Here is a 27,150-nt window from a genome sequence, read left to right as displayed (position 1 = left end):
AACACATATTCCAAAAATTTATATGGAAACAAAAAAGAACACAAATAGCCTCAGCGATCTTGAAAAAGAAGAATAAAGTGGGAGGTATCACACTTCCAGATATCAAGTTATACTACAAGGTCATTGTACTCAAAACAGTTTGGTACTGGCATAAAAACAGGCATATAGATCAATGGAACAGAACTGAGAACCCAGAAATAAACTCACATCTTTATGAACAATTGATATTTGACAAAGGAAGTAAGAACATACAATGGAGTAAAGACAGTCTCTTTAACATATGGTGGTGGGAAAACTGGACAGCTATCTGCAAAAAAATCAAACTAGACCACCAACTTACACCATTCACAAATATAAACTCAAAATGGATAAAGGATTTAAATGTAAGTCGTGAATCCATAAGCATCTTAGAAGAAAACAGTAAGCTTACTGACATCTATCGCAGCAATATATTTGCTGATCTATCTCCACAGGCAAGTGAAATAAAAGACAGAATAAACAAATGGGACTATATCAAACTAAAAAGCTTTTGCACAGCTAAAGGTAATATGAACTGAATAAAAAGACAAACCGCACAATGGGAGAACATATTGGACAATACTTCCAATAAGGGGTTAATAACCAAAATTTATAAAGAACTTATAAAACTCAACCCCAGGAAGACAAACAATCCAATCAAAAAATGGGCACAAGAAATGAATAGACACTTCTCCAAAGAGGACATACAAATGGCCAATAGACAGATGAAAAAATGTTCAACATCACTAATCATTAGAGAAATGCAAATTAAAACCACAATGAGATACCACCTCACACCAGTCAGAATGGCGCTCATTAACAAAACAACACATGATAGGTGCTGGCGAGGATGTGGAGAAAGGGGAACCCTCCTGCACTGCTGGCGGGAATGCAGACTAGTGCAACCACTGTGGAAAACAGTATGGAGATTCCTCAAAAAATTAGAAATGAAACTGTCCTTTGACTCAGCCATCCCACTTATAGGAATATACCCCAAGAACACCATATCACCAACTGAAAAAAAGAAATGCACCCCCATGTTCATGGCAGCATTGTTCCCAATAGCCAAGATCTGGAAACAGCTCAAGTATCCAACAGTGGACTAGTGGATTAAAAAGCTGTGGTACATATACACAATGGAATACCTTGGGGCCATGGAAAAGAAGGAAACATTACATTTTGTAACAATATGAATGGACCTGGAAACTATTACGTTGAGTGAAATAAGCCAGGCAGAGAAAGAAAAATATCATATGACCTCACTCATTTGAGGAATCCAAGGAACAATGTGACCTGAGGAATGGAATTAAACCCGAAGGGAAGGGGGCAGGGAGCTGTTGGGAGAGGTGAAAGGAGATGTTGAGGGGAATACGGGGGGAGGGGGGTGCTTTTCGGGAGACACTAGAATCTATGTAAACACAATAAATAAATTAATTTTAAAAATGTCTGAGAGTAGGAAAATAAATTTTGCCATTATTCTACTGCCTACCCTCCCCAATTATATAAATTTCTCATAAAAACATTTTATGATTATTGAAATTTTTTTCCTAGAAACCCTATCGTTCCAATGGGAGAATATGTCCTTTCCTTATATACCATCATTGTGCTAGGTAGCCCTTAAAAATAACTTCCTGAGTAAGACCTGTAGATAGTAGAATGATTTCATCTTCTTTTGTAAGCCATTGTTCCAAGAGAATTCCCACTTTATAAATTGCATAAATTTGGCCATTTTCTCAGAAATATTCATTAGGTTACATGCAAAAATAGCTTTTTTACATCAGTTCAAAGAACATTCATCGAACATCTTCAATGACCTAAGCTTTGGAGATAGAGGGGACTGACATCTAAACACCTAATCTCAACACTATAATCACACAGGAGGAGTGACGACTGAAGCACAAATTAAAAGAAATAAGAGGACAGACATATAATGAAAATTATATACTGCAAAGGAACTGGAAAAAAGGAAGCTAGTTCTTGTAGGTTCTGTGATCTGTGAAAACAGACTGTCTGTGTGCCAAAATGATTCTTCTGAAAGAATGGTCAAAACAGATGACTGCACAACTTGAAAATTATAAATGTGCCCGAGCAATCAATCAAATCTAATGTCAGTCCTTTGAGGAACCAAAGCATTTTAACTTAATTTTGCACAGGAGCAGAGTGTTGTTTTCAGAGATTTCACATGGCACAGATGAGGAGCATTAACCAATATAATTTTGTTTATTAGACTATCATTATATACACGTTTTATGTATGCAGGTATAATCAAAACATTTCCAAGGAACATCAGATGTGTTCAAGCAAACAGATGTGAAGCTAGTAAACTGTCTGTGAGATATACATTTTTTTTAACCTTTTATACCTGATGATCTTTTGCTTTATGAAGCTGAAAGGTGTTACCTTCTCATTCCCAGCATGCTCTTATATCTGTACTGGCTTCTGAAATACTCAAGAGCAGATATTGAAAACCTGAAGCAGCCACAGTCAATGCTGAGCCAAAACCCAAACTCAATTCAAAACACCAAAATGCTAATACATTTATATCTCACCTAAGATAAGCATGAAAGTATTGAGTAAGTCGAAATATAATTAAATTTAAAAATTCCATCTAAACATCTGCTTTACCTTAGATGCTTACCCATTCCCTTCTGTTTAACATCAGGAAACTTGCTATTTCTTCCCTAAATATAGAAAATTTTCAGTAATGGAAAAGAAATGTGTTTATGTTGAGAAGCCTGATTCACATTGCGCTGCGTGCTGCCATGGTGAGGCGTGCCCTAAAGACTAACAGCACGCCTCCATTACTGTACTTTTCCCCAATTCAGTTTCACTTGGCTTGTGACTTTTTTTAATTTAGAATTTTCAATATTAAAATGTGATTTGCTGAAAAAAGATAACAAACATTTTTTGGAATTTGGTGCTTTAGCATGTTATTTTTTTTTAATTCTAATTACATGTCTATTTGCCCAATTACTGAAAAGGAGAGCAATCAATTTGTCTTTGACAATGATATGAAGTATTTCAGAAGATCCTTGAAAATTTGCAAAGTTAAAACTTGTTAAAAGTGCAGGCTTTGGAATCAACTATTGTAGACTTCATCTATAAAATAATGAGACCAAAAAAACCCTCATAAAATCATATGGATATAAGAAAATAATGTAGTAAAGCATTTAGCACAGTGCCTAGAACATAAGTACTCCAAAACAGTAAAGAAACGAAACTGTAAATTTCACTTCAATGTTCAGAAATGTAGTCTCCATGAGCTAGTTACCACTATACTTTCCATTTCAGAAAAGAACAAATTCTTGAGCTTTAAGTTCCAGAATTCTTGTACCTCTAAAATCTGATCTTACTTTGACTATCTGCTCTTCTGTCCATATCTTTCATGTATCCCCTCTTGGTACAGACTGTCTGTGTTCTTCCCTCCTATATTTCGAGCTGGGGAGTCCCAAGTCTGGAGATGCCCTAGTACTGCGATTCCTGCCAACTTCTCAAGCTCAACCTTTTCTAGAGGGCCTTCGGTACATTTGCACCTATACATATCTTCTCTTTTTAGGAAGATTATAAACTTCGTGTGTGTGTGTGTGTGCGTGTGTGTGCGTGTGTGTGTGTGTGTGTGTGTGTGTGTGTGTGTGTGTTTAAGAGAGAGAGAGAAAGAAGGGATAGAAATGAGAAGCATCAATTCATAATTGCGTCACTTTAGTTGTTCATTGATTGCTTCTTAAACAGGCCTTGACAGGAGTGCTCAAGTCAAGCCAGTGACCTTATGCTCAAACCAGCAAGCTGCAAGCTTTGGGACCATTTTGATGATCTCAAGCTCAAGCCGGTGACCCCTTGCTCAAGCCAGTGACCTTAAGCTTACTTAAGCCAGCAATCATGAGATCATTTCAATAATCCTAAACTCAAGCCAGTGACCCCACGCTCAAGCTGGATGAGTCTGTGCTCAAGTCAGCAACCTTAAGGTTTTGAACTTGGGACCTCAGTGTCCCAGGTCGATGCTCTATACACTGAGCAACCACGAGTCAGGCAATTATAAACTTCTTGAGGGTAGAGATCATATTGGTGTATTCCTCCCTTGGGCTTAGGACTGTGTTAGGCTTCAAAACTTTTTAATGTTAGATCACCATGGTAACTGAGGTTATATCATACTACCACCAACTCATGGATAAACCATTCTAAGCTTTCTATAAAGAATTTTACTATCTATAAAATAGAAATAATAAGACTGACTAGGGACAAATATATTCATAACATACAATATGAATTCATTATACTAAGCAAGCATCTGAGAGTCTTGGCTTAATATAAATGTAATAAAAAGAAATAAATGTATTTTTTAAAAAACACAGAACTATCTAAATAAGAAAACATAATGGAAAATTAAGACTAATATTTTTTCCTTACCTCTCCATTTTATTCACCAAAAGAGACAGTCCTTATAAGAAAATAACTTTAAATGCTACTTAATTTTTGATGCACAACCTTACTAATTAATGTAAACTGCAATAGTCTCTTTGTTCAACACTGGATAAATTAAAATGAGTGCTTAACCTATGTTCATAGACACAAACTTGAAATATTAATATTTTAAAGTGAAATAATATCCCTGATACCAAAGCAGCATACACCCATTTAAAAGCACAGGTTTCTAAGCAGAACAAAAGAAAATTTTCTGCAGACTGAAGCTTCATCTTGATTTATCACCCGATGTATAACTTTTGTAAAATATGCCAATAAGAGTTCCAACCTAAACATAATTTTTAAAAATCATTTCATGCAGGTGCAAATCTTAGCACAAACTAAGCTTCCGTCAAATGTATTCATTAAAGGGGTCTTTTTTTGAGCAACCTTCAAATAAACTGCTTTAATGTGATAAAAATATATATGCCAAAAAGAGACAAGAACTAGAAAGATGCTTTCAAAATTAACTGAACGCACAGCAGTGACCATAATATAAAGATGACTGCAAAGCAATAAAATACTTTGGAGTTAAATATGTATATGTAAATATAAACCTTTAATAACCCAAATGCTGTATATATTTGTTATGAAAATCTTGAACAATTAATCCTGACCAGGAACACTGAAGAAGTAACCTGTATATAACACATAAATATATGTTCACTTATGAGACACATTTATAGCTAATAACTTAAAAAAAAAAAACTGACTTAAAAAAAAAACCCAAAACTGACTTCACATATTTTTTGAATAAAATGCAAAAGAAATAAAAATTCCTACTGACCAAATATACTCTATTCAATTTCTGGAAAACCCTCTCTGGGGATCCCGAGGATTCTACTGGGGTTTATGAAGCCTGGCCATTGGCAACTTCAGGACAGTGAGACAGAGATTAAAGAATTTATCAGGGATCGCAGGTTATGCCGAGAAAATGGAAACACATGTGTATTTTTAATTTGGAAATCGATTTTAGAATCAAGAAACTTCCTAAAACAAAAGGAAAATAAACCAATTGCCATAAGGAGTCTAAAGAAAACCAAGGAGCCTTCCCAAATATTCAGGATCACTCCTGTAGTTGCCTTGTCAACGCAAGACTGAGTAGCACTGAAATGATGACAGAAAATGAAAGCAACTCCAATATAGAACAGAAAAAAACACAATATGGACAGCTGTCGCTAAGGGGAATCTGCAACGCAACCATTTAAGTGCAGTAACATTTCCTCTACCTCAAACCCACAAAAGTGGATACTAGATAGCTCAGGACTCCAACGCAAGGATCCTCAGAAATTATATTTTAGGTGAAAGAAAAGTTCTTCCTCAATTATTTTGACAGCATAGTCTGGAATAAGGTTTGCTGGCCCAAATCAGGAATGCAGCATATATCCTGTTGTTGCAGTGGAAAAACCTAATTTGCATGTACACTGCTGAAAATAAAGAGAAAGGCTGTAATGTGATGACTAACTGAGTTTACAATTGCCTCCCTTTGGCAATCTCTGTTAGGCAAGAAGACCCTTATTATGTCTAAATATTCTATATCTTAGATTTTCAAAAAAGCTCTGATGTTAATAAATTAATTTTTTAAAAGTCAGGCAAAAGCATATACTAGAATAATTTACTGCATGAAATTATACTACCAATCCAGGAATGATTTCAAGAACTCTATGGGAACAAGAAGTTCTTGATAATACTTCCATGTGCTGAGCCCCCACCCCTAATGAATTTGAAAGTGTAGGTTCAGATGAATGGGATCTCAATCACAATGAGAAAATAATATTGAAGGGGCTATTTTACAATCTAGAAAAAGCAGTCTTCTGTTTAATACTGATTCCTTAATGATATTCTGCTTTCATCTATAACATATGCTGAATGGTCAGTATTTTTAAATTAATCAGAATAACCTAGTTCTAAAGTAGATCGTCTTCCCTTTTGATTACAGTGAAGACACAAATAACAATAACAACATATGCCCAGGACAGTGGCTTCTCCATTACAATTCTAAAAGGAGAAGATACTGCATGAACATAATGTTAGGAATTTTGGCACTGAACCCACTAGTATATTCTTGACAGTCTGATAAACTACCCCACTTTTCAAAAAGAAAACATTACACGGATGATTCCAGCTACAAATACAGATGAATGGAATTTTTTAAAGGTTTGTTTCGAACATACAATTGCCTTGCACATGCATATGTACCCTCACTCTCCCACTTAAGACAAATGCCTTCACTTATTGTTCAGACCTTTAAAACAACATTCTGCCCCAACACTGAAACAGCTTAAGCTTGCATTCTGAAAGAACCAGATCACAGCGGCACAGATAGCTTACCTGGGAAACCCCCTTGGACCATTGCTGTACCAGTGCTCCCTTCAGGGTATCTGCATTCCTATTAAACAGTCAATGCTGGAAGCAGCTCAGATCCTCACCAGACTCTGTCCTCTCTCTTCTGTCGACCTTGGGCCTATCTTTTTTCCTCCCTTAGATTTTATTCTCTGTCAGAGCAAATTGTCAGTCTATTTCTATCATGAGAAGCAATCAACTAAGCTCGTTTTCAGACAGCTACCTCTCAAGCTAACAGTCACATCTGCCAGTGGGTAAAAGCTGCCTGGGAAAGTATGCTGGGAGAAGCAAATCCCCGGCTTCCAACATCTGACCCTCAGATGCTTCGCGCTGCCGACTGTGGCACTCAGTTACCCTGCTAGCTCAGGATGATAGCTCTAGTCCAGAGCAGGAGACAAGATAAACACAGCCATTTATTTTGTGGCCAGCTTCAATTAATATTTTAATGACCCACTTTTCCTGCTGAGGAATAGTTCAGTTCATCACATTAGTTGCATCTTTCTAATGCAGATAAAAGGAAACGGCAGTGTCCAAAGTGAGTGGAACCGTCAACAACTTACTCTCTCCTTATTGCTCATTCATTTTTACAACAAAGAAACTGGTGAACCACACCGAACATACGGGCATCCCCTAGCGAGATTCATTTGTGTCTCACTAACATTCTAAACGTGCCGTAAGAATTCTATCAAAGCTGTCAAGCCTTCATGTTAGCTTTTGGGGGGAAAGTATGAAAGAAAAAAAAACTCAGAAGCTTCAGGAAAATCACTAAAGGAATAATTGAGGTTTCTTAAACTTCACCTAAAATGCCCTGCCCCCCACCAGCTGGTTAATGCAATTACTTCAGAATTACCTTCCGATCATTACTACATTATCTTTTGACCTTTCTTTGTAAAATGTAGAATAATTAGTCATCTATCTGATCACTGATCATATATAAAAACATAAAAAACACTTGAACATAATTTAAATGCTGCTGAAAAGATCTTAAACAATACAATTTTTTTTTCTAGTTGCAATAAATATTGTACATCTCAATTACGTGAAGGACTGATGCTTGGGAAGTTTTCAGAATAAAACTCATTAAAATAAAATGACTACCTGTCTCCAATGATAGGGCTAGAAAGAGAATTCTACTTATTTTACTTTATTATAAAGATTTTTTAAAAAGGATAATTAGCTATAGAAAATGAGAAAAAGAATTTACATAAAATTTGAAACTTAAATGTTTACTTTTAACATTTCCCTTCCTATTACGCACTGTCAAAAACAACAAAAGGAAAGCAAATAAATTCATATGTTTAGTAAAATGAACATGGAACTATTGCTAGAAGCCACTAATGAATGCTTATTTGAGGTGAACATTCTTCACATTCTTTATATCATAGTAATAATTGCTGTTGATTGTAGTGACATCTATTGGCAAGGCAGAGATCAACTAGAGTCCACAATGAAAAAATAAGTAATATTTTAAACTAAATATACTATTAGTTGCTCAATAAATCATCATCAAGCATGAGTCTACTTCAAGTTAAAAACTGTCATGGGGCACAAAGAAGGCACTGAAAGGGACAGCCTCAAGGAACTTGACAACAAATGAGACCTAGATTTCAGTCCTGACCTGAACAATAATTTTGTGACTTTGGGCAAATTAATTGTTCTGGGTCTTAGAAGTTTTGACTGTAAACTTTGACCAGATGAGCTTTAAGGTTCTCAAATCCCATCACCATGAAGAAAGACATTGATTAAAATACTTTCATTCTTTTCTTTAACATAATTTGCTATTTGATTGTCCTCCTTTAACATAGACCTTTTCACATGTTTTAGTTGCCCCTTACAAATGTGATTCTTTAATTGAAAATAATTAACTTTGAGATCATTTTAATAGTTTCATTTGGTATAATTATACAACATGAAATTAACTCATTGAAAGCATACAATCCAATGGTTTTTAGTAAATTTATAGAGGTATGCAACTGTCACTACAATCCAGTTTTAAAATATTTTATCACCCTAACAATTTTCATCAACCCCAAAGGCAACCCAACTCTAGACCACCACTGTCCTATTTTCTACTTGTACAAATTTGGTTTTTATAAACATTCTGTAAAAATGAGACTATACAGTATGTAGTTTTTTGCTTTATGCTTCCTTTACTTAGCATAATGAGCATGTGTCAGTATTTTGTGTCTTTTCACCACTGAACAGTACTCTACTGTATAGATATACAACATTTTATTTATCCATTCACCATTTGATGGACATTGAAATATTTCCAATTTTGGACTATTATGAGAATGCTGCTGTGTACATTCATGTTGGAGTCTATATAGACATATGCTTTCATTTCTCTTGATAATGATATATAAGGTAGAAATTGCTGGGTTGTATGATAAACTTATGCTTAACTTTTTAAGAAACTCTCAAACTGTCTTCCAAAGTAGATGACTCATTTTACATTCCCATCAGCAGTGCATGAGACTTCTAGTTGTATGCTTGTCTTTTTTATTAACATTATTCTAGTGGATGCATAGTGGTTTTTAATTTGCATTTCCCTAATATTAATAATGCTGAACATTTTTACGTGCTTATTAGTCATTTGTATATCCTTTTGGTAAAATCTCATTTCAAGTTTTGATCATTTTTAAAAATTGGGTTTGTTTTATTATTGAGATGCAAGATAGATGCTTTTTTTTCTTCCAAATAACCATATTTTGCTATACAAAACTCAAGTGGATTAAAAAGAGTTGAAAGTAGAATTATTTTTTCAAATGTTTCTGCATGTTTTTTTCAATGAAAACATAAACTAAAAATTCTGCAAAGTTAAGCTTTGGCCTAAGAATTTGACTGAAATCTGCTATTTGTCTTTGGCCTCTGGAAGGACAAAGAACTGAAAGACATTTATTTGAACATCATTCAGGGCCCTCAGAACCAAGGCAGGATAAATGATCCTGGAACAGCAGGAATTAACAATAAAAACAAAACGGTGTTGGGGGGTGAAGAGACAATACTGTGTACAAAGATGTGTTATAGAACTGGGTGTGCTTGGAACCCATATAATTACATTAACCAGTGTCACCCCAATAAATTCAAGAATAAAAACAACCTGTGTATTAACGGCAATTATTCAAACAAGGCTAACATTTCAATCTACTGTTACTAACTAGGTTAGAAGTTCTCATGTAACTTGGAGTAAAAAATTTCTTTATGTGCTTGATATGATGAAGTTCCATCAGTTAACTGAAGCATAAATATAAAATACTACAAGTGATTAAAGATGAGAATGAAAGCTGATTTTTTTGTATTAAAAATTAAAAAAATTAAAGGTTAAATAGGAAAGTACATTGACAGTTAATGTGAATTTTAAGAGAATTAACTCTACATTATAACCTGTGTCAATCAACAGAAACTCATAAATATTTAAATACTAGAAGGCAGAGACTGGTGGAAGCACAATGAATGGGGTGTCGACCTGGGATGCTGAGGTACCAGGTTCAAAACCCCAAGGTCTCCAGCTTGAGTGCAGGGTTGCTGGCTTGAGCAAGGGGTCACTGGCTCAGCTTGAGCCTCCCAGTCAAGGCACATACGTATGAGAAGCCATCACTGAACAACTAAAGTGCCTCAACTCTGAGTTGAAGCTCATCTCTCTCCTTTCCTGTCTTTCTCTCTCTTTCTAAAAAACAAAACAAAAAAAACTATAAGGCAGAATATCAGAGATTAAGTCATATCATAAACTTTGTAGGACTGTTTGGCAAATTCTATTTGAATTTGAAATTCTCACATAAAACTCCTGTGTATTTGTCCTACATTGAAAGGAATGAAAAAAAACAAACAAAAGACAATTGTCAAACCTACAACACTGAAATTCCATGAGAAGGAGAAATTACAAAATCATATACAAATATTTCTATGATAATTCCAACTTTAGTCCAGAGAAACTAAAGGATAGAAAAAGTATTAGATAAAAATAAAGTACTTGAGGAGAATACAGGGGAGGGGGGATGCATTCAGGGCAATACTAGAATCTATGTCAACACAATAAATTAAAATCAATTAAAAATAAATAAAAATAAAATACAATGTATCAAAATTAAAAAAAAAATAAAGTACTCCAAATTTTTTTCTCTTCTAGTGATTGCCAGTTCAGAGTGAAAGTGTAATAGTATCACTGTTATCAGTGATGATCAAGAAGCAGTCTAGAGGTAGACAGAATTAATGTATTGTTACACGATAAAGTTTAACTTCAAAAAATTGATTGCTGGCTTTGGACGGTGACTCAGTGGATAGACCATCAGCCCGCCATATAGACATCCTAGGTCCGATTCCCGGTCAGAGCACACAGGAGAAGTGACCATCTGCTTCTCGCCCACTCCTTCTCCCCCTTTTCTCCCTCTTCCCTTCCTGCAGCCAGTGACTCAATTGATTTGAGCTCAACCCTGGACACTGAAGATAGTTCTGTTGGTCCAATGTGTCAGCCTCAGATGCTAAAGATAGCTTGGTTGATACCAGCATCAGTGCCAGACGGCAATCCACTGGGTGGATCCCTGTTGGGCACATGCAGAAATCTTGCTCACTATCTCCCCTCCTCTCACCTTAAAAATAAAATTGATTGATAAAAATTTTAAAAATTAAGTTATAATAAGTTTTGGATAACATTTTAATATATAATTACACCAGAATTTCATTCTGTAATGGTAATATTTGGTGAGTGAAAAAATTTTTGTCACTATTAATAACAACAGAGTAGTCACCAATGTTTCAAGAGTCCTTCGTATATGTCACTTTCTATATAAGCATGTTGTATTTCTTCTAGACTATCATAACCAACCAGTGTACGAAGCACCATTATATCCCATCTTAAAAATGAGAAAACTAAAGGAAAAGAGATGCAGCTCGTTCCAGGTAAATGGCTAGAAGTGCTTAGAGATAAAGTGACTTAATCACGATTATATTTTGTATTAATTACATATAATACATATCACTATAATTGCTACTAGTGAAAAATACTGCAATAAACATCTGTGTAAGGTATATATACATTTACATATACATATATTCACATGGACAATGAATTCCTTAGGTGCTATCACTGGAAATTGAATTATTCAGTCAAAAAATACACACATTTGAATTTTGTATACATACTGCCAAATGGATCTCCAGAAAAAGGTACATGAATCCTACCAACAGTATACAAGCTCTTATTTTTCTACAACCTTTCCAATATTAGAAATATTAATTTTTTAAATCTTCACATAATAGGTCAAAAATATCTGATTTTTAAGTTAATTTACATTTCTCTTATTAGTGAGGCTGAACAAACTTATTGTACTTGTTACTCATATCTTTTTCTTTGCTTATATACTGTCTGATCTTTGCCTGTTTTTTAATTGTTATATATACCCTTTTTCTTCTGACTACAGATATATTTATGTATATGTATATACATAATGTTTTTAATTTTTATATAAACAATTATTTTCCTTTATTCTTGTTGGTATAATAATATGAAAGGCCTTTATCTGTATCAAAATTATATTTTAATAATCTTACAGTACATGATTATTTTGTTACTAAACTTATTTAATTAGTGCAGTTTTAAACAATGTTTTTAAACACGAGCACTACTGGTACTTTGGGCAGGACAATTTTTCATTGTATGGGACTGTCCTATACAATACAATGACATAGGCACCCCAACTAATAAATGACAGCAGAAACCCTCATCCATTTACACCAGGGGACAATTGACAATATGCAGAGACATTTTTGGTTGTTACAACTGGGATGGGAACAACCTGGCATTCAGCAGGTAGAGACTGGGGGTACTATTAAACACCCTACAATGTAAAGGACAACCTTCACCCCCAAAAGAATTATCTGGTAAAAATGGCAACAGGGAGAAGTTGAGTAAATCTGACTTAGACAATCCCAAACACTCACAACTTATTTCTAAAAGTTCCAGATTAAGTCTGAAAACCACCAGTCTAGAATATAGTCAGATACTGTCCAGCTTTTCATTTATAAATCAATTTTCAATGAAACTGTCATATTTTTTAAAAGCCTATATATGTGTAAGATTTGGATTCAAATTACCTTAAACTTATAGACTAAGTTAGAAATAATTAAAATCTATAATACACTTAGTACTCCAATCAGGAAAATAATATATCACTATTACCTCCAAAAATCTTCTTAATTAAAGTTCCATAGTTTTCTTTAAAAAAGAAACTGTAGATGTTGTCAACCTGTGACCATAAATTTTTTTAAAAGATTTTTAAAATTTGGCCCTGGCTGGTGGCTCAATGGATAGAGCATCAGCCTGGTACATGGACAACATAGGTTCAATTCCCAGTTAGGGCACACAGGAGAAGCAATCATCTGCTTCTCCCTCCTTCCCTCTCCTCCTTCTCTCCTTCTTCCCCTCCCACAATGGCTCAATTGGTTTGAGCACGGCTCCAGGCAAAGAGGATAGTTCTGCTGGAGCATCATCAGCCTCAGGCACTAAATATAGCTTGGTACTCAAGCATTGATACTAAATGGGGTGGCCAGGTGGATCGTGGTTGGGGTGCATAAGGGAATCTGCCTCACTACCTCCCTTTCTTTCATCTAAAAAAAAATTTTTTTTAATTTATTGATTTTAGAGAGAGGAAAGAGAGAGAAAGGGGGTAGGAAAGGAAAGAGCAGGCAGCATCAATTTGTAGTAGTTGCTTCTCTCAGGTGCCTTGACCGGGAAAGCCTAGGTTTTTGAACCTACAATCTCAGCATTCCAGGTTGATGCCTCATCCACTGCACCACCACAGATCAAACGGTCCATGAATTCTTTTTTTTTTTGTATTTTTCTGAAGTTGGAAATGGGGAGGCAGACAGACTCCCGCATGCGTCTGACCAGGATCCACCTGGCATGCCCACCAGGGGGCAATGCTCTGCCCATCTGGGGCATTGCTCTGTTGTGACCAGAGCCATTCTAGCGCCTAAGGCAGAGGCCACAGAGCCATCCTCAGCACCGGGGCAAACTTTGCTCCAATGGAGCCTCGCTGCGGGAGGGGAAGAGAGAGACAGAGAGGAAGGAAAGGGGGAGGGGTGGAGAAGCAGATGGGCGCTTCTCCTGTGTGCCCTGGCCGGGAATCGAACCCGGGACTCCCGCACGCCAGGCCAACGCTCTACCACTGATTCAACCAACCAGGGCTATACAGCCCATGAATTCTTTTTTATTTATTTTTTATTTATTCATTTTAGAGAGGAGAGGGAGAGACAGAGAGGAGAGACAGAGAGACAGAAGGGGGGGAGCTGGAAGCATCAACTCCCATATGTGCCTTGACCAGGCAAGCCCAGGGTTTTGAACCGGCGACCTCAGCATTTCCAGGTTGACGCTTTATCCACTGCGCCACCACAGGTCAGGCAGCCCATGAATTCTTAAACGAGCTTCAAGATTTCCACAAATAGGCAAAATGATGCCTATTTAAAATGGTGTGTGTGTGTGGGAATCCAGGTACATGGGTGACAATGGTTCCATGTATCTGCATACATTTTTCTGGGGAATGGGTTTATAGCTTTCATCACATTGTCAAAGAGTGAATGACTTACACAATTATGGATCATTACCAAGAGTTTTACATTTTTTAAATATATCATTCCTTGATATTTTCTTGTTCTTGTTATTGCTATTAGGTAATTTTTATTATATTTCTTAAGTAGATAATACTGACTAGAAAATTGTTTACTATGTGTAATTCATACATAGCTTTACTAATTGTTGACAAAGGTTTTTAATTTTTGAGATTGACAGCTGCATCATTTGTGAATTATCAGGTCCTCCCAGATGTAATGGTGGTGGCCAGCAATTGGTGTGTTTTTTATAGGTTGCAACCCATTGGTTGGTCAAGAAATAGAGTTGCACTTAGTAAAGTATATAATTGTCTAACTGCTATGCTATACACCTGAAAATAATAAAACAAAATAATATTAAATGTAAACTGTAATTGAAAAAAATTAATAACATACATTAGGGTTAGTGTTAAGGTTAGGGTTAGGATAATGGCTAGGTTTTGGGTTATATTTAGGGCTAGTGTTATTTATAGCATTAGGTTTTTAGTTAGAGTAGGGTTAGAATTACATTAGATTTAGGGTTAGTGTTGGGGTTGAGTTTATAATTAGGGTTAGGGTTTGTGATATATTTGAGGATAGGGTTTGGGTATCAATTCTGGTTAGGGTTAGAATCAGGGCTAGGCCTAGGACTAGGGTTATGGTTAGTTTTAGAAAAAAGTTGCAAGTAGAGTTTTATAATGAAATAAAATAGAAAAAAATAAAGTTCATACGTTATCAAGGCAAGCAATAGTTCATGAAACTTTTAATTATAGGTGCATGTGTATGTGCACATATCTATACTTGGTTGTTAAGTAAAATGTATGTTACTGTGGGTCACAGTCTCAAAAAATATCTGATCTATATGATGACTATTTAAACCAGCTCTTTGTATGTCTGGTCTCTTCTTGTCATTTGGGTCTTATCTCAACCTTTTTTACTCATTCCAGTTAATATTTCCTCCTCCAAGACTTTTTAAAATCATAGTACCTTGTTTATTTATTTATATAATTTATCAATATTTAAACCAGGGGTCCCCAAATTTTTTACACAGGGGGCCAGATCACTGTCCCTCAGACCGTTGGAGGGCTGGACTATAAAAAAAACTATGAACAAATCCCTATGCACACTGCACATATCTTATTTTAAAGTAAAAAAAAACAAAACAGGAACAAATACAATATTTAAAATAAAGAACAAGTAAATTTAAATCAACAAACTGACCAGTATTTCAATGGGAACTATGGGCCTGCTTTTGGCTAATGAGATGGTCAATGTCCGGTTCCATATTTGTCACTGCTAGCCGTAACAAGTGATATGACATGCTCTGGAGCCATGAAGCGTGCATCCTACATCACCGGAAGTAGTACTGTACGTGAGCAACGCTGCACTTTGCAGCGCCGCCACATACAGTAATCCACATCCTGTGCTCCTCTCACTGACCACCAATGAAAGAGGTGCCCCTTCCAGAAGTGCGGCAGAGGGCCGCATGTGGCCAGCAGGCTGTAGTTTGGGGACCCCTATTTAAACTATGTTATTGTGTATAATCTTTCTCCTCCACTGAAGTATAAGCTAATGAGAGGCTAGCTCTTGTTCCCTGCTTTGTTCTTAACACTTAGAACAGTAACTGGCCACCTATAATAGCCACTCAATAAACGTTTCTTGGCAGGATTAACTTTATAGTTAAGTAGTTTGCTGAAGCTCACCTAAGTTAGATTTTAAATAAACATTAAAGTGGTGTGTAGCTCGTGTGTTTTTTCATTTTGTTGATGGTTTCCTTTGTTGTGTAAAACATTTTTAGTTTGATGTAGCCCTATTTGTTTATTTTTTCTTTTGTTTCCCGTGTCTAAGGTGATATATCATTAAAAATATTGTTAAGAGAAATGTCCAAGATTTTATTACCTTTGATTTCTTCTAGGATTTTTATGGTTTCAAGTCTAACCTTTAAGACTGAAATCCACTTAGGTGTAAGAAGGTGGTCTCGTTTCATTTTTTCCCATGTATTTGTCCAATTTTCCAACATCATTTATTGAATAGAATATCTTTACCCCATTGTATGTTTTTGCTTCCTTTGTCACATATTAATTGACCATAAAGGTATAGATTGATTTCTGAGCTCTCTATTATGTTCCATTGATTTCTATGTCTATTTTTATGCCAGTACCATGCTGTTTTGATTGCTATAGCCTTGTAGTATAGTTTGATGTCAGGTAGCATGTTACCTCCAACTTTGTTCTTCTTTCCAAAGATTGCTATGGCTATTTGGGGTCTTTTGTGGTTCCATATAAATTTTTAAAATATTTGTTCTAGTTCTGTGGAATACATCATTGGTGTCTTGATAGGAATTGCATTGAATTTATAGATTGCTATAGGTAAAATGGACTAAAGTTTTAATGATGTTAATCCTTCATATCCGTGAACACAGTACATGCTTCCACTTATTTGTATCTTCTTCAATTTCCTTTTTCAGTGTCTTAAAATTTTCTGAGTACAGGTCTTTTAAACCTGGTTAAATTTATAACGAGTTAATCATTTTTTTTGAAGCAATTGTGAATGGGACTGTTTTCTTAGTTTCTCTTTCAGATAGTTCATTATTGGTGCATAAAAATGCTACTGATTTTGCCCTGATCAGGTGGCTCAGTGGATAGAACGTAGGTCCAGCATGTGGATGTCTGGGTTTGATTCCTAGTCAAGGCACACAAGAGAAATTACCCTCTGCTTCTCTTCCCCACCCTTTCCCCATCTCTCCCTCTTCCTCTCCCACAGCCAGGGGTTTGATTGGTTCAAGTGTCGGCCCTGTGTGCTGAGGATAATTTGGTTGATTTGAGCATCGGCCTTAGATGCGGGTTGCTAGGTGGATCCTGGTCAGGATCCTGGTCAGTCTGTCTCACTATATCCCCTCCTCGCATTTAGGAAAAAAATGCAACTGATTTCTGGATATTTATTTTGTATCCTGCTACTTTACTGAATTTATTTATTCTAGTGGTTTTTTGGTGGAAACTTTAGGGTTCTCTCTATACAGCCTCATGTCATCTGCAAATAATGACAGTTTTACTTATTCCTTTCCAATTTGGATGCCTTTATTTCTTCTTCTTGCCTGATTGCTGTGGCTATGATTCCAGTACTATGTTGAAAAAGAGTGGCAAAAGCAGATATCCCTGTCTTGTTTCCAATCTTAAGGAAAATGCTTGTAGTTTTTATATATTAAATATGACATTGCCTGTGGGTGTGTCATATATGACCTTTATTACATTGAGGTATGGGTCCTCTATTCCCACTCTGCTGAGAGTTTTTATCATAAATGGGTGCTGGACATTATCAAATGCTTTTTCTGCATCTATTAATATAATCATGTGGTTTCCATCCTTCCTTTTGTCTATGTGATGTGTTACATATATTGATTTGTGGATATTGTGCCAACCTTGCATCCCTGGAATAAATTCTACTTGATCATGATGTATGATCTTTCTAATGTATTGCTGGATCCAGTTTGATAATACCTTGTTGATGATTTTAACACCTATGTTCAACAGGGATATTGGCCTATAATTTTCTTCCTTCGTAGTGTCTTTACCTGGTTTTGAAATTAGGAAAATGCTGGCCTCATAAAATGAGCTTGGTAGTTTCCCTTCTTAAATTTTTTGGAATAGTTTGAAAAGGACAGGTATTTGAATATTTGGTAAAATTCACCTGTGAAGCCATCCAGTCTTGGACCTTTGTTTGTTGGAAGTTTTTTTTATTACTGCTTCAATTTCACTAGTTGTAATTTGTCTATTCAGATTTTCTCATTCTTTCTGATTCAGTTTTGAGAGATTGTAAGTTTGTAGGAATTTATTCATTTCATCCAATTTGTCCAATTTTTTTGGCATATAGTTAGTTGTTCATAGTATTTTCTTACAATGTTTTGTATTTTTTTGGTGTCAATTGTTACTTCTCTTTCATTTCTGATTTTATTTATTTGGGTCCTCTCACACTTCTTTTTCTTGATGAGTCTGGTTAAAAGTTTGTCAATCTTGTTTATCTTTTTTTGGTTTTATTACCTTTTGTATATATTTTTTTAGATTCTATTTTCTTTATTTCTGCTCTGATTTATACTATCTATTTCCTTCTACTCACTTTGGGTTGTGCCCTCTTTCAAGTTCCTTTAAGTGTAAAGTTAGATTGTTAATTTGGATTATTTCTTGTTTCTTGAGATAGGCTTGTAATGCTATGTATTCTCTCTTTGGACTGCTTCTACTGTGTCCCATAAATTTTGGGTTGTTGTGTTCTGATTTTCATTTGTCTCCAGGTAACTTTTAATTTCATCCTTGATCTCACTGTTAACCTGTTCATTGTTTAGTAACATGTTTAGCCTCCATGTCTGTGTATTTTTCAGTTTCTTTCTTGTTATTGATTTCTAGTTTCATACCATCATGGTCAGAGAAGATGCTTGATATGATATCAATCTTCTCAAATTTACTGAGACTTGTTTTGTGTTCTAACATGTGATCTTATCATAGAAAATGTTTCATGTATACATGGAAAAAAAGTATATTCTGCTACTTTGGAGAAAAGTGCTCTGAAGGTATTAGTTAAATCCATCTAATCTAGTCTGACCAGGTAGTGGCACAATGGATAGAGCGTCGGACTGGGACACAGAAAACCCAGGTTCGAAAACCTGAGGTCACCACCTTGAGTGCAGAGTTGCTGGCTTGAGCATGGGATCATAGACATGACCCCATAGTTGCTGGCTTGATGTCCAAGGTCACTGGCTTGAGCCCAAGGTCGCTGGCTTGAGCAAGGGGTCACTCATTCTGCTGTAACCCTCCCAGTCAAGGCACATATGAGAAAGCAATCACTGAACAACTAAGGAGCAGGTAAATGTCAGACTGCTCTTGGCTGGCCCTGGGCAACAGGTTTAGAGCTTCAAAGTGGTCCATACTTTGTGACCACCTCAGCTGGGTCTAGGTGTACATAGGTAGGTGCAAGTTGTGCACCCAGGCTGGCTTTTTCCATCACTGAGCCTGGGAACAGGTCAGAAAAAGGTCCAAGGTATTCCAAGATCTGCCTTCACCTGCCAGCTGCCTGTTAGACTCAGTCACTAAAGGAGTCTCTGGCAGTACTTGTGTACATGAGTTTGGTTCTCAGTGAGTCACCAAGTAAGGGAGCATGGTATTCACCAGATTGATACCAGTTCAAATTCATTGCCAGTGCTGAGTCTGAGGCCACTCAGCAAAAGTCTCAGCATATACCAACTCTAGCTGCCACTCCCCAGGAGCATGAAGACCTCTGTGGTGGGGAAGGATCTCAACAAGTCATCAGGGTGAGGCCAACAGAGTCATCAGACCCCAAAAACAAGATTTGCCACGTGAAGGGAGGGCTCTGCACTAATCGGGCATGTGAGGGAAAGCTGGCCTCTGTCCTAGAGCCATGCACTCAGTCTGCCCAGATTCTGCCAGGGAGCCGAAGCTTAGCAGGGCAGGACCTCTGGGAGTCTGGGGAACTAGTGGGTCTCCCATGAGCCTAAATCAGTGTCCTTCCTGAGCCCCACTAATGTTGTGAATGTGTCTGTGGACATTTGGGGTGGGTGCTGTGCTCTGCCTATTTTATGGCATCAAAGTACTACTGACTAGATAACCTCCAATCTCTTTCTACCTATTTCTGCTACAGTAATGGTTTTGTTTTTTTGTTTTGTTTTGTTTTTTTGTATTTTTCTGAAGCTGGAAACGGGGAGAGACAGTCAGATAGACTCCCGCATGCGCCCGACTGGGATCCACCCGGCACGCCCACCAGGGGAGACGCTCTGCCCACCAGGGGGCGATGCTCTGCCCCTCCGGGGCATCACTCTGCCGCGACCAGAGCCACTCTAGCGCCTGGGGCAGAGGCCAAGGAGCCATCCCCAGCGCCCGGGCCATCCTTGCTCCACTGGAGCCTTGGCTGCGGGAGGGGAAGAGAGAGACAGAGAGGAAGGAGGGGGAGGGAGTGGAGAAGCAAATGGGCGCTTCTCCTATGTGCCCTGGCCGGGAATCGAACCCGGGTCCCCCGCACGCCAGGCCGACACTCTACTGCTGAGCCAACTGGCCAGGGCATAGTAATGGGTTTTAAGTAATGGGAAGTGTAGATTATAGACAGGCTCTGGAGGAAAAATATCTGGGTTTAAACTCCACTTGCACTATTTATTAGCTGTGTTTAGTTTAGACATATTCCTTAATTTCTCTGAGCTTCAGTTTCTTTATTTGTATAATTAGAGACCTCACAAAGTTAGTATGTTGACAGACCTAATAACATATGTGAAGGTTTTGCACATGGAAACCAGAGTGTTTAATAGTTATCACAATCCCTATACTAACCGCTTTAAATGGTTTTTTTTCCCCTCTAATTCTCACAATAATTCTGAGGCAAGTTATAATAAGATACCCTTTCATCCCTTATGGATAAGAAAGTGTGATCCAGGAAGAGGTTAAGTAACTTGTACATGATGTCACAACTAAGTAGTAGTAGCTCTAGGATTAGAACGTAGTTTCAGTCACATGTCCAAATTAGGTTCCCTAACATCTATGCCAGGGGTAGTCAACCTTTTTATACCTACCACCTACTTTTGTATCTCCGTTAGTAGTAAAATTTTCTAACTCCCCCACCAGTTCCACAGTAATGGTGATTTATAAAGTAGGGAAGTAACTTTACTTTATAAAATTTATAAAGCAGAGCTACAGCAAGTTAAAGCATATAATAATAATTACTGACCAAGTACTTTATGTCAGATTTTCTCTAAGTTTGGCAGAATAAATCTTTATAAAAAAACTTACTATAGTTAAATCTATCTTTTTATTTAGACTTTGGTTGCTCCACTACCACCCACCATGAAAGCTGGAACGCCCACTAGTGGGTGGTAGGGACCAGGTTGATTACCACTGCTCTATGAAATATGGGCATTCAGGCATCCCAGAAATCATGAATAATCAACAATCTGCACTCTGCTGCAGTTGTCCTAATATCTATATACAAACAAGGGATTGTATTACATATGTGCACACACATATCAATTGTATCCATCACATGAACTTCTCCAAAAGAGGCTCAAAACCAAGGCATTTATCATAATTTGTTCCCATGCTTTTGTATCCTCCTTTCCAGGCCAGTGAGCCCACTGAGAAAAATGGAGTTATGCTATTCATTTCATAGAAGGCTCACTTAATTAACAGTTAGTAAATAGCAGTTGGCTTTCAACAAAGATTTGTTGAGTAAAGAAAATAATGCATGAAAAATGGCTCTGTAAAATTGTAGAGTACAAACCAAACTTTTATAAAGTAACCAAATTATTTGTAAAATTATATTTGTTTTAAAACACTTATTATTATAGTTAAAAGATATAAAGTTATAAAGCTAACTTAATAGTAATTGTTACCAATAATGACAGCTATAATACTTGTTGAAGATTCACTAGATAGCTGGCTAAAGATCTTATTATCTTATTTTAATGCTTATCACAACCCTGTGATGTAAGTCCCATTATTTTCATAGAAGAAGGTGTGCTTAAAAATCACACACTAGACCTGCAACTCTTTCAATTTCTATATCAAATTCCTTTCTGTATATAAAATATATATATATTTTATAAACCAAAAAAATCACCTATTTAAACATATAATCCTATAAGTTTTAGTATATTCACAAATTGTGGAATCATCATCATAATCTAATTTTAGAACATTTTCATCACCCCCCAAAATAAACTCCATATATAATAGCAATTAGATCTAACTACATAAACTTTACATGTATAAAAAAAATGTAAATTCTTTTAAATAAAGACTCTAATAAATATATGTATGGATATGTATTTAAAATATACAGATGTAATATATATATATACAGATGTAATATATATTTTAAATATATGGATGTAATTTGATACAGCTAATGCAAAAGGAAACCATAAAAGGAATTCTAAAGGAGACAATACGTATGACTTGGTAGGCTTTCTGTAATTGTGTATTAGCAACATCACTATCCATTTGAAGAGGGTAAGTAATCAAGAACTGACATCCAAGTCCAGCTATTGTGGGTCAGATGTAATTTCAAGGACCTAGTATTTTTGTATTTACAACCAAATAGAAAGACCAGGATTGAATATGGGTAAAATAGTGTACAACCCAGTTGTCTTTGATATTCATTCTAATATTGTATTAGTGTCAAAGAGAAAAAGCTTAGGAAAATAAAGTCACAAAAGTTAAGAAGAATGTAAATTTTCTCTTTCAGCATGATACATTCATGCATATTTTCCAAGAACCCACAGCATAGCATCTGGAGACTTACAATAACCATTAAAGCACAATTTAAGAAATTCTGCACCCACTTTAAATAATATAAAGGAACTTACTGTTGGTAAATGCATTATCTTCTTCATTTTCATCACTGTCTTCAGACGGAGCTTTATAAGGAGGTGGCAGTTTCATTGGAGGAGGAGCAGTTCCTTGCCTCTGAAGACACAAAATTGGAGAGAAGAGTAAATTACCTTTGCACAGTCTTCTTCTTCAAGGACAAACAGGATAAAAAAATCATCTGTATCCAACATCAGTTATATCACAAGGATTATAAAACAAATAAAATTTGCTTTCTTCTGTTTATGGTATTATATAAAAGTGACTCTGTGATGTAAACACACCAACACAGAAAACAGAAATTCAAAAGTACAGCTCATAGGACTGTAGACCTACCCAGAAGAATGCATGCCTTTCTCCAGTAATTTTATGTCTTTTCGTTACACTGTCAAAGCTTAATTTTCTTCGTTACTAAACCAAGTAATTCAAATAAAAGACATTTCAAAATTACATCTAAATATAAGAACTACAATTATTTAAATTTTTTATTCAATTGTATCTTAAAAACACACTCAAATGAAATACTAAGATTTTTCTAACTGAAAAGGTATTCATTTATAATTTATATAGTCAACATACATTTCAAAGTTTTAAAAAATAAATCTTTATAGTACATTTTTTGTCTTTGTAAGTATTCTTTAAATTTATATGCCAAATGGTACAATACATCAATATTTGGCTCAAACACATAATTAAAGCAGAACAAAACTCTATGATCAGGTTACCTTCACAGAATGTAGATATTTTCTTGTATGCCAGGAGAAATAAAACATATCAAACTTTGCAGAGAGATCTAAGCTGCTAAAGAGTAGGAGCAGACAGACCCAACACTCCACAAATTCCAAAACAATTGGATTAAGATTTGTTTTGCAACGAATTTAAAAGTACATTCAATTATGATTTATATGACAAAACCACTAATGGCAGGATACACTTCAGTAAATGGACAATGACTAGGCCATTACAGAAACCAGGCATGAAATAAGTTCCTCCAAAACAGAGAACACTGTTTGGGATCCATAATGGAAAACACATACCCGAATTTACTTAAATAGTGTCTAACCAAAGCAGTACTTCACATATATGCAGAAAATGCAAAAATTGATAAAATTCAAGAATGATGAAGGAAGAGAAGATGCCAAATACGAGATGCTTATTAAGCAACGAAAGAATACAGAAATTTGATCAGTGTCTCTTTAATCTGTGCTTGAAAAAAATCAAGAGTTAAGTGAACAGTAAAAAAAAGCAAATGAATTCTTTTCAGTAAAACCTTTAGCTCAGAACCAAATCATTCTAGGTTATAGACAGTATTCAGAACAAAGACAGCCAGCTTTTAAAATAATATTAAGAGATATAAATTCTTTAATAGCACTTTTTTATATTTAAGAGCAAAATGTTTACACAACTGATTTATTTAATTATTTCTACCAATACTCTCAAGAATATAGTATCTGAACGTCTTGGTCTCCCTCTAGTATGAATGTGCGCTGCCGGGTACTGGGGAATCCTTCTATGCACACGAGAGAAGGATGCAGGGAGAGTCAGGCTCTTCCTGTAGCAATGAAGGTTGCAGCTAGGATACACAAATATGCCAGGTGACGAGAACCTCCATGTGGGCAACAGTGTGGCATCCTCAGCTCCAAGAACAGTGTGTGGTACCAAGTAGGCCTTCCTTAAATCAGTAAATAACTGGTTGTCACTCATGCTGTTTAGGTTCCCTGACAATATTGACTTTTAGAAAAATGATGATTATGTAAATAGTTCTTGTCCTACAGCATTGCCTATTAATTTTGTCTGGTAGAGATGCAAATTCCTTTAGTCCTGTAAAAGGAATAACACCAAAGGTTGCAGTTTTATTGCCCTGTAAGACATGAACCAGTTTTATATCTAATTTTGAATCTTACTTAAGCAGTCTCTCTTTCAGCAACTATTAATACTTCATTCTCTCTAATTCTCTCTGAGCTAGGCTAACCATTGTGTTAAATTCCTTGTTAATGACTTAAATAAATACCTGGCATCTGTACATTTTGTATAATTTTATAGGGCATGTTATTTTTTTCTTAAATTATACTTTGTCTGTTTTAGAGATCCCACTGAGATACTCAAGTAGACTCATCTTCCAGACCAATTAAATAGTGATGCTTGAGATACGCAATTCATGAGCTATTTTAATCCAATATACATTAATTTCTTAGCTCGCACAGTAAATCCCTAGTGGCAACAAAACTGTTTTTTCCTGTTTATCCATTTTTAAATGTCCAATTCTATGTTTTGTTACTGAAAGCACTCTATGTATATAAAACTGAGAAAACCCCTTTCCTCCAACTGTGAGTGTGTAATATTTTCCTACCTTCACATATTAAACTACCTTATTAATAAATTAAATATAAGTCTCCTAAAGAATCTTTTTCTGGTTGGTGTACAGAGACTAATAAGCATTATTTAAATCTAATATTCCCAGAGTTTTCCAGAAAACAGTGAAACTAAACTTACATTATTTTAGATATTTTATCTAGTCTTTTAATAATAAAATAATAAATAATAAAAAAATAATAAAAAAATGTTTCCATCCTCAGTGGACTCTACCTCAGGTGCTAAGAAGAGCTCAATTGCTGAGTGAGCAATGGAGCAACACCCCCAATGGGCAGAGCATCGCCCCCTATTGGGCTTGCCAGGTGGATCCCAGTCAGGGTGCATGAAGGAGTCTGTCTCTGCCTCCCCTCCTTTCACTGAATTAAAAAAAAAAAAGAATCTATAAATGCTAAAGGGCATGCAACAATCCCTGTGGGCTGAAGCCAGTGATTTTTTGTTTTGTTTTGAGAAGTCTTTAGTCAATCAATGAGTATGTAGAGTGTGCCTGTTAGGTGTCAGGCAATGTTCTGGGCAATGGGGATAACTGAGATGAAAGTGACCCTACCTCATGGAGCTGATATTCCAGCCCCTTTCAGATGCCATGTCTTGTGGGTCTTCATGTCTTGTCCCAAATTGCTTTAAAGCTGCAGTCTCTGAACTCTGTATTGTTTGCTTTGTCCACTAGAATGCAAGCTCTAGGAGAGTTGAATATTTTTGAATCTCCTTTTTGTCACTGCTTGTTTTATTTTCTGCATGTTCATGGAAATATAATCATACAGTCTCTATTTATTTTTATCTGAGAGCTAGGAATTTAATGTGCTCCAAGTCTTCACTTGAAGTCAAGCAAGGTAGGAGGTAGAACTAAACATTTTCCTATTTTCTACCCCAATCCCAGCAAACAAAGTCCATACCTCTAAAGGGCTGAGAAAAAATTCTGCAAGTAATGACCTGCAATCTTCATACAACTAACACTTCTAAACCACGATCTTCCAGAGTCTACCTATTATCTGTGTTCATTAACAGTGGCCAAAAACAAACCACAAAATCCCAAACTCACATACATGCTACTGCTAATCAGAACATAATCTTTGTGATTAATACCTGAACTCAAAGGCAGTAGCCGACCAGATTAAGAGACAATCTTATAATTTAAAAAGTAACCTAGAGAGAAATGGCGCCGTAAGGAGCAATACCGATAAGTCTCCCCCAAAAAATCAACAAGATCTTCAACCAGAGACAGAAAAATCTATCCTTGGAGCCTCCAGAAGTTCCACATTAAATGCGAAGGTATGATTGAGTGAAAAATTGACTAAATATATAATCAACCCCGAAGGAAATAAGGAGGAAGAAACACTCTGCCTTCCTCACTAACCTAAATAAGGGCTGCTTTCACTGGGAACTGAGAGTATAGGAACTAAGGCGGGCATAGGGTGTGAACAAAACCAGACTGCAGCACAAACATCCGAACCAGGCTGTGGCACAGAGATCCAAGCCGAGGAAAAACTGTGCTTGTGGCAACCCAGTCAACACAAGCTAACGCTCGTGCCAAATCCAGACAAAGAAAGGCACTTGGGACAGCTATCCACCCCGATCTCCTGGTCGGCTCGCACAGATAGTGGGCGAGAGATTCCTCCTAGAGCCCCAAGAGTGAGTGTCCATGTTACTGGAGAGAGGGGCAGGGTCAGAGGCCTTTCTGTGCGCCAAAACCGGAGTCTCGGGTTCACCTCTGTGCCCCGAAAAGCAGCGCGTGGGGAGTGAGTGGGAGCAAAATTCCCTACGCTCGAACTTTACCATGTGGGCGGGGCACCTCACTCGGAGTGAGAGGCGGCTGGCCGGATATCCTGGTCAGCGAGCGCGAAGAGTGGGCGAGAGATTCCCCCAGGAGTGGGCACCTGTGTTCCTGGACAGAGGGGCAGAGTTAGAGGTCTTTGTGTGGGCCGAAATCAGAATCTTGAGGTCGCCCCTGCGCCCCAAAAAGCAGCGCGGGGAGTGAATGGGAGCGAAATTTCCTACACTGGAACTTTTCCGTGCGGGCGGG

The 27,150-nt window shown here is 36.6% G+C and overlaps 1 protein-coding gene across 8 annotated transcripts in view; it reads right to left on the bottom strand.

The window, feature by feature from the left end:
• PATJ (PATJ crumbs cell polarity complex component) overlaps positions 1–27,150 on the bottom strand; it is a 411,472-nt gene that overhangs the window by 213,790 nt on the left and 170,532 nt on the right. For all 8 annotated transcript variants that reach the window (XM_066376436.1, XM_066376440.1, XM_066376442.1 and 5 more), the window contains one exon: positions 22,760–22,859. In XM_066376436.1, coding sequence (XP_066232533.1) covers positions 22,760–22,859 — 100 coding nt within the window. The remainder of the gene's footprint in view (positions 1–22,759; positions 22,860–27,150) is intronic.

This window comes from Saccopteryx leptura, chromosome 3 (assembly GCF_036850995.1).
Source record: "Saccopteryx leptura isolate mSacLep1 chromosome 3, mSacLep1_pri_phased_curated, whole genome shotgun sequence".
Taxonomy (NCBI): Eukaryota; Metazoa; Chordata; class Mammalia; order Chiroptera; family Emballonuridae; genus Saccopteryx; species Saccopteryx leptura.
The sequence above is the reverse complement of the archived record's forward strand: the minus strand, read 5'-3'. Positions and strand labels throughout refer to the sequence as shown.